Here is an 8,891-nt window from a genome sequence, read left to right on the forward strand (position 1 = left end):
GCTGATCCTGCTCTGCTGATCCTGTCCCTGCTGATCCTGTCCCGCTGATCCTGCCCCGCTGATCCTGCTCCAGCTGCTGATCCTGCCCCGCTGATCCTGCTCTGCTGATCCTGTCCTGCTGATCCTGTCCCGCTGATCCTGCCCCGCTGATCCTGTCCCGGCTGATCCTGCTCTGCTGATCCTGCTCTGCTGATCCTGTCCCGCTGATCCTGCCCCGCTGATCCTGCCCTGCTGATCCTGCCCCGCTGATCCTGTCCCAGCTGATCCTGCTCTGCTGATCCTGTCCCGCTGATCCTGTCCCGCTGATCCTGTCCCAGCTGATCCTGCCCCGCTGATCCTGCCCCGCTGATCCTGTCCCTGCTGATCCTGCTCTGCTGATCCTGTCCCTGCTGATCCTGCTCCAGCTGCTGATCCTGTCCCTGCTGATCCTGCTCTGCTGATCCTGCCCTGCTGATCCTGTCCTGCTGATCCTGCCCTGCTGATCCTATCCCTGCTGATCCTGTCCAGTTGATCCTGTCCTGCTGATCCTATCCCTGCTGATCCTGCCCCACTGATCCTGTCCCAGCTGATCCTGCCCCTGCTGATCCTGCTCCAGCTGCTGATCCTGCCCTGCTGATCCTGTCCCGCTGATCCTGTCCCAGCTGATCCTGCTCTGCTGATCCTGTCCCGGCTGATCCTGCCCCGCTGATCCTGTCCCGCTGATCCTGTCCCGGCTGATCCTGTCCCGTTGATCCTGTCCTGCTGATCCTGTCCCTGCTGATCCTGCTCTGCTGATCCTGCCCCGCTGATCCTGCCCTGCTGATCCTGTCCCTGCTGATCCTGTCCCAGTTGATCCTGCCCCTGCTGATCCTGCCCCAGCTGATCCTGCTCTGCTGATCCTGTCCTGCTGATCCTGTCCCGGCTGATCCTGTCCCGTTGATCCTGCCCCGCTGATCCTGTCCCGCTGATCCTGTCCTGCTGATCCTGCCCTGCTGATCCTGCCCAGCTGATCCTGCTCCAGCTGCTGATCCTGCTCTGCTGATCCTGCTCTGCTGATCCTGCCCCGCTGATCCTGCTCTGCTGATCCTGCCCCGCTGATCCTGTCCTGCTGATCCTGCCCCAGCTGATGATCCTCCCCTGCCTGATGATTTCCCCCCGGCTGATGATTCTCCCCCGGCTGATGATTTTCCCCCGGCTGCTGACTCTCCCCCGGCTGCGGGAAGGAGCCCGTGTCTCAGATCAAGGTCTCACAAGCTGAATGTTTACAAAGGGGGTTTCCAGCCTTTTATTGTCACTGGAGCTAGAGACGGCGCAGACGCGTCCCGGAGCCACTGCCCCTGCTGCGCTCACCCACGGCAGAGGGCTGAAACGACCAGGAGGAATAAAAACAGGTTTGCCATCTTGCCCTGAGTGGAAATGGTGAACAGGTACAAAAACCCGGCCCTAAACACCCGTGGGTTACCCAACGTCCTTCCCGTGGTACACGCCAGTAAAAAGAGTCATGCAAATCCAACCGCAGCACATGCTAAAAGGGGTTTCTTTTTTTTTCTTTTTTTGAGTAAAATCATAAAAGTCAGTAGTAATTATGAAAACACGTTCCTGCCATCAGGCACCCACAATGAGGTCTCAGTGGCAACGCTGCCCTGCTGGGTGTTTCACCTCAGAGCGAGTGCCGGCACTGAAAGCATCCGCTTCCTTTAGTGTTTTAAAACTCAGGTGGTTGTGGAAATAAAAAAATCTAGGATGTCTTTTTTCGTTTTTTTTGCTTTAAAAACTAATGAAGTTCGTGACCAATGCCAACAACGTATGTGTCATCCCCTCGCTTTTTTGGCAGCTGCTAGGCTTTAACCTGGAAAAATCATAAGGTGATCATCAACAAAATAAAGAATTCTCCTGTTAACTACGGTTCCCTAAACAGAATATCACAAATCAGCTGGAATTTTAAAGTCGCTACAAGGTAAATGTTTTTTAACTACTAGGAGGGATTTTCAGATATAAATATATATATAATATATATTCTGCATACAAAAGGCTCCCGTGAGGCTGATCAGCGGGGCGCCGTGACAGGGGAGGAGGGTTGGGAAGGGAACAACCCCGAGTCTCTGTGAAGCCTTCACCTCCCGTCACGGCCGCCGCCCGCTGGAAACAGCCCCGACAACCCCAACAACCCCGCGCGTTCCCACTCCTCCTGCTGAGAGCAAGGCGGCAAACACATTTTTAGAACCTGTTTTCAGAAGGTTAAGCAGAAAGGGGAGTAAAATATATCTGTAGGTTATGAACAGGAGGGTATTTTACAGGGCAGCCTCCCCGGGGTGCCGGCGGTGGCGGCGGGGTCAGTCGAGGGGCTGCGGGTCGGCGATGGGCATGGTGTGCAGCACCTCGTCCAGCAGCTGCAGCGCGCGGTGCAGGTGGATCTCGATCCAGCACGGCGTCTCCTTGATGCTCTGCCGGGGGTAGTCGGGCCCCCAGCCCTTGACGAAGCTCATCCGCAGGATGCACAGCCGGCGCAGGTCGTCCACGCCAATGCCGGCCGCGGCCGACAGACCTGCCGGGAGAGGGGCATGGTGATGTGGGGCATGTGCTGCCCCATAGACCCACAGAGCTGCCCCATAGACCCACTGAGAGCTGCCCCATAGACCCACAGACCCCACAGACCTGCCGGGAGAGGGGCACGGTGATGTGGGGCATGTGCTGCCCCATAGACCCACAGAGCTGCCCCATAGACCCACTGAGAGCTGCCCCATAGACCCACAGACCCCACAGACCTGCCGGGAGAGGGGCACGGTGATGTGGGGCATGTGCTGCCCCATAGACCCACAGAGCTGCCCCATAGACCCACTGAGAGCTGCCCCATAGACCCACAGACCCCACAGACCTGCCGGGAGAGGGGCACGGTGATGTGGGGCATGTGCTGCCCCATAGACCCACAGAGCTGCCCCACAGACCCACAGAGCTGCCCCATAGACCCACTGACCACACAGATCTGCTGGGAGAGGGGGCATGGTGCTTCTGTGCTGCCCCACTGAGAGCTGCCCCACTGAGAGCTGCCCCACTGACCCCTAGAGCTGCCCCACTGACCCCACTGAGCCCCAGAGCTGCCCCACTGAGCCCCAGAGCTGCCCCACTGACCCCACTGTCCCCACTGACCCCCAGAACTGCCCCACTGATCCCCAGAGCTGCCCCACTGACCCCCAGAGCTGCCCCACTGTCCCCACTGACCCCCAGAACTGCCCCACTGAGCCCCAGAGCTGCCCCACTGACCCCACTGTCCCCACTGACCCCCAGAGCTGCCCCACTGACCCCACTGTCCCCACCCCGCTCTGGGCACTCTCCCTCCCGCCCGCCAGGCCCTGGCTGGACCCAGCCACGGCTCCTCTGCCCCAGTGCAGCTTCAGCTGCTGCAGCTCTGCCCCTGCACTGCACCGTCAGAGCCGGGGAAAGCTCTGGGCTGGACCTCAGAGCCACCAGGGCTGGACCTCAGAGCCACCAGGGCCACCCCTGCCATGTCAGGGACACCTTCCAGTGTCCCAGGCTGCTCCAAGCCCTGTCCAGCCTGGCCTTGGACACTGCAGGGATCCAGGGCCAGCCCCAGCTGCTCTGGGCACCCTCCCAGCCAGCAATTCCTTCCCAAGATCCCGAGATCCTGTCTGGCCCCACAGAAAGCCAAGGGGATGACCAGAGCCAGCTGCAGCGTGTGTAAACCACGCTTGGGAGAGGCGGTCACAGAGCTCCTGAGGATCCCGGAGCGAGAACTCAGCCTGGCTTAACAAACGCCGCCGCTCCCGCTGACGGAGCAGGACGGTGAACACAGCTGGCATCTCCAACCACCGGCACAAAAAAGCCTCAGAACACCCTCAACGATTCCCAGGAGCGCTGGGGAGATGCCCAGGGCTCAGCATGAGGAGCCCTGTGGCACCGGAGCAGCCTGAGCACGGCCGGCACTCAGAAGTGCTTTGGAACAGTGTCAAGAATCCGGAATTTGGGAAGTGAGGAAACAGCAGCCCGGAGTGACAGTGATGAGAGGAGAAGGCCTCGTAGGGCCGGGATCTGTGCTATGGGATCTGGGATCTGGGATCTGTGCTCTGGGATCTGTGCTATGGGATCTGTGCTATGGGATCTGTGCTATGGGATCTGGGATCTGGGATCTGTGCTATGGGATCTGTGCTCTGGGATCTGGGATCTGTGCTATGGGATCTGTGCTATGGGATCTGGGATCTGTGCTATGGGATCTGTGCTATGGGATCTGGGATCTGGGATCTGGGATCTGGGATCTGTGCTATGGATCTGTGCTACGGGATCTGTGCTATGGGATCTGTGCTATGGGATCTGGGATCTGTGCTATGGGATCTGTGCTATGGGATCTGGGATCTGTGCTATGGGATCTGTGCTATGGGATCTGGGATCTGGGATCTGGGATCTGGGATCTGTGCTATGGGATCTGTGCTATGGGATCTGTGCTATGGGATCTGTGCTATGGGATCTGGGATCTGTGCTATGGGATCTGTGCTATGGGATCTGGGATCTGGGATCTGTGCTATGGGATCTGGGATCTGTGCTATGGGATCTGTGCTATGGGATCTGGGATCTGTGCTATGGGATCTGGGATCTGGGATCTGGGATCTGGGATCTGTGCTATGGGATCTGTGCTATGGGATCTGTGCTATGGGATCTGGGATCTGTGCTATGGGATCTGTGCTATGGGATCTGGGATCTGTGCTATGGGATCTGGGATCTGGGATCTGGGATCTGTGCTATGGGATCTGGGATCTGTGCTATGGGATCTGTGCTATGGGATCTGTGCTATGGGATCTGGGATCTGTGCTATGGGATCTGTGCTATGGGATCTGGGATCTGTGCTATGGGATCTGTGCTATGGGATCTGGGATCTGGGATCTGTGCTATGGGATCCGTGCTCTGGGATCTGGGATCTGGGATCTGTGCTATGGGATCTGGGATCTGTGCTATGGGATCTGTGCTATGGGATCTGGGATCTGTGCTATGGGATCTGTGCTATGGGATCTGTGCTATGGGATCTGGGATCTGTGCTATGGGATCTGTGCTATGGGATCTGTGCTATGGGATCTGTGCTATGGGATCTGGGATCTGTGCTATGGGATCTGAGATCTGTGCAATGGGATCTGTGCTATGGGATCTGTGCTATGGGATCTGGGATCTGTGCTATGGGATCTGTGCTATGGGATCTGGGATCTGGGATCTGTGCTATGGGATCCGTGCTCTGGGATCTGGGATCTGGGATCTGGGATCTGTGCTATGGGATCTGTGCTATGGGATCTGGGATCTGGGATCTGGGATCTGGGATCTGTGCTATGGGATCTGTGCTATGGGATCTGTGCTATGGGATCTGGGATCTGTGCTATGGGATCTGTGCTATGGGATCTGGGATCTGTGCTATGGGATCTGTGCTATGGGATCTGTGCTATGGGATCTGTGCTATGGGATCTGTGCTATGGGATCTGGGATCTGTGCTATGGGATCTGAGATCTGTGCAATGGGATCTGTGCTATGGGATCTGTGCTATGGGATCTGGGATCTGTGCTATGGGATCTGTGCTATGGGATCTGGGATCTGGGATCTGTGCTATGGGATCCGTGCTCTGGGATCTGGGATCTGGGATCTGGGATCTGTGCTATGGGATCTGTGCTATGGGATCTGGGATCTGTGCTACGGGATCTGGGATCTGTGCTATGGGATCTGTGCTATGGGATCTGGGATCTGTGCTATGGGATCTGTGCTATGGGATCTGGGATCTGGGATCTGTGCTATGGGATCTGTGCTATGGGATCTGTGCTCTGGGATCTGGGATCTGTGCTATGGGATCTGTGCTATGGGATCTGTGCTATGGGATCTGTGCTATGGGATCTGGGATCTGTGCTATGGGATCTGTGCTATGGGATCTGTGCTATGGGATCTGTGCTCTGGGATCTGTGCTATGGGATCTGTGCTATGGGATCTGTGCTATGGGATCTGTGCTATGGGATCTGGGATCTGTGCTATGGGATCTGTGCTATGGGATCTGTGCTATGGGATCTGGGATCTGGGATCTGTGCTATGGGATCCGTGCTCTGGGATCTGGGATCTGTGCTATGGGATCTGGGATCTGTGCTATGGGATCTGTGCTATGGGATCTGGGATCTGTGCTATGGGATCTGTGCTCCGGGCAGGAATGGAGCTGTGACCCATGGACACTGCTCCATGGGAGTGGTGTGGGGCAGGGACAGAGCTGTGCCCCCCTGAGCTGAGCCCCACAGAGCAGTGCCCCCCTGAACTGTATGGGGCAGGGATGGAGCTGTATCCCCTGAGCCGTGCCCCCCGAGCCGTGCCCCACAAGCTGTGCCCCCCAAGCCGTGCCCCCCAATCCGTGCCCCACGGAGCTGTATGGGGCAGGGATGGAGCTGTATCCCCTGAGCCGTGCCCCACGAGCCGTGCCCCACAGAGCCGTGCCCCACAAGCCGTGCCCCCCAATCCATGCCCCACGGAGCTGTATGGGGCAGGGATGGAGCCGTGCCCCCCAAGCCGTGCCCCCCAGCGGGGCAGGCCGTGCTGTACTCACTGATGGCGGGCGCGATGCCCCCGACGGAGCCGGGCCCGGGGATGTTGCCGGCCACGGCGGCGGCCTGGGCTGCGGCGGCCGCCTGCGCGGTGGCCGCCTGCTGCTGCATCTGCCGGTGGCACTGCCGCAGGTCGAACACCTGCCGGGAGCAAACACACACACACACACAGGGGCTCAGACCCACGGCACCGCTGCCCCATAGCCACCGACCCACGGCAACGCTGCCCCAGAGCCACAGACCCACGGCAACGCTGCCCCATAGCCACAGCTCCACAGCCCCACAGCTCCACAGCCCCACATCCCCACATCCCCACGGCCCCACAGCTCCAGCCCCACATCTCCACAGCCCCACTGCCCCACAGCTCCATCCCCACAGCCCCAGCCCCACTGCTCCATCCCCACAGCCCCACGGCCCCACATCCACCCAGGGAACTGCACACCTCCCCGTCTGGGTTTCTCACCCGCTAATCCCTAACCCAACCCTAACCCTCCTCATGATGTCACCGGCTCTGGCAGCAGCAGAACCTGCCCAGAGCAGAACCCGGTGTCTGAGGGGACACACAGGCAGATTAAATCCCTGCTGCTTTCTTAAAACACACAGAAAAACGCACCTATAAACTAAAACACCCAGAAAAAAACACCTATAAACTAAAACACCCAGAAAAACACACCTATAAACTAAAACACCCAGAAAAACACATCTATAAACTAAAACACCCAGAAAAACACACCTATAAACTAAAACACCCAGAAAAACACACCTATAAACTAAAACACCCAGAAAAACACACCTATAAACTAAAACACCCAGAAAAAAACACCTATAAACTAAAACACCCAGAAAAACACACCTATAAACTAAAACACCCCAGGAGGACCGCTCTGTGTCACTCAAGTGTGACAGCCTGTCCAAAAGGAATGCAGGGACTGACAGCCCCGGGGCTGCAGGATCCCTTTGAATGAATTAATGACAAATTCTGAGTGCCAAATGCAGATGTCATTTGGTACCAATGAATTAATGCCAAATGCAGGCTGTGTTTGGTGTCAATGAATTAATCCCAAATAATTAATGCCAAATGCAGGTTCCATTTGGTATCAATGAATTAATGCCAAATTCTGAATTCCAATTGGTGTCAATGAATTAATCCCAAATAATTAATGCCAAATGCAGGTTCCACTTGGTGTCAATGAATTAATACCAAATTCTGAATGCCAAATGCAGGTTCCATTTGGTATCAATGAATTAATGCCAAATGCAGGCTGTGTTTGGTGTCAATGAATTAATACCAAATAATGAATATCAAATGCAGGTTCCATTTGGTACCAATGAATTAATGCCAAATGCAGATTTCGTTTGGTATCAATGAATTAATGCCAAATGCAGGCTGTGTTTGGTATCAATGAATTAATGCCAAATGCAGGTTCCATTTGGTACCAATGAATTAATGCCAAATGCAGGCTGTGTTTGGTGTCAATGAATGAATACCAAATTCTGAATGCCAAATGCAGGTTCCATTTGATATCAATGAATTAATGCCAAATGCAGATTTCGTTTGGTATCAATGAATTAATGCCAAATTCAGGTTCTATTTGGTATCAATGAATGAATACCAAATTCTGAATGCCAAATGCAGGTTCCATTTGATATCAATGAATTAATGCCAAATGCAGGCTGTGTTTGGCACCTCGGTGAGCACTGAACGCTGTTTAACACGTGTACAGAGCTCTGCTCTGCTCCTGGACTGCTCCTGCACAGAGCTCCTGGGGTTCCTCCCACCCTCACGGTTAAAAACACAAACCCCTGTGAATTTCACGCGGTTCAAGGCAGGATTGCTGTTTTTGTCAGTGAGGTTTGTCCCACACAAGTTCACAGCCTGTCAGAGGCAGATCCCAGTGAGAATCTCCCCAAAATTATTTCTTTCCAGGCATCCTCCCCATCGCTCCACGCTCACAACCCTTCAACGCCACATGCCACTGACGTTCACAACTCCGCTTTTTCCGGGGGAAACAAACAGCCAACGCAAGCTAAAAACATCCCCTAAATCCTGGGGCTAAAAACACAGAGAGCTGCGATGGAGAACAAAATTCATCTCTGTGGCAGCGGGTTTTGTGAGCGGGTTACACAGGCTGGGGTTTCTGAGAGAAGGGGGTGCGTTAACGCTGTCCCCAGGCGTCCCCAGGCGTCCCCAGGTGTCCCCAGGCGTCCCCAGGTGTCCCCAGGCGTCCCCAGGTGTCCCCAGGTGTCCCCAGGTGTCCCACCTTGATGTAGGCGCTGGGGTAGATCTTGTGCACGGCGTCCCCGGGGGCGCGGCCCGCCTCCCTGTCCAGGTAGTAGCTCTGG

At 55.9% G+C, this 8,891-nt stretch overlaps 1 protein-coding gene across 4 annotated transcripts in view; it reads right to left on the reverse strand.

Moving 5' to 3' along the window:
* Window positions 1-1,234: 1,234 nt before the first annotated feature.
* Window positions 1,235-8,891, reverse strand: part of SMAD4 (SMAD family member 4) — a 72,294-nt gene continuing 64,637 nt past the window's right edge. For all 4 annotated transcript variants that reach the window (XM_058864516.1, XM_058864515.1, XM_058864513.1 and 1 more), the window contains 3 exons: window positions 8,810-8,891; window positions 6,551-6,689; window positions 1,235-2,524 (listed from right to left, as the gene is read on the reverse strand). The exon at window positions 8,810-8,891 is cut by the window's right edge and continues 87 nt beyond it. In XM_058864516.1, the coding sequence (XP_058720499.1) occupies window positions 2,313-2,524; window positions 6,551-6,689; window positions 8,810-8,891 (433 nt within the window). In that variant the 3' untranslated portion in view covers window positions 1,235-2,312. The remainder of the gene's footprint in view (window positions 2,525-6,550; window positions 6,690-8,809) is intronic.

The sequence above is a fragment of the Poecile atricapillus genome, chromosome Z, assembly GCF_030490865.1.
Source record: "Poecile atricapillus isolate bPoeAtr1 chromosome Z, bPoeAtr1.hap1, whole genome shotgun sequence".
NCBI classification, from domain to species: Eukaryota; Metazoa; Chordata; class Aves; order Passeriformes; family Paridae; genus Poecile; species Poecile atricapillus.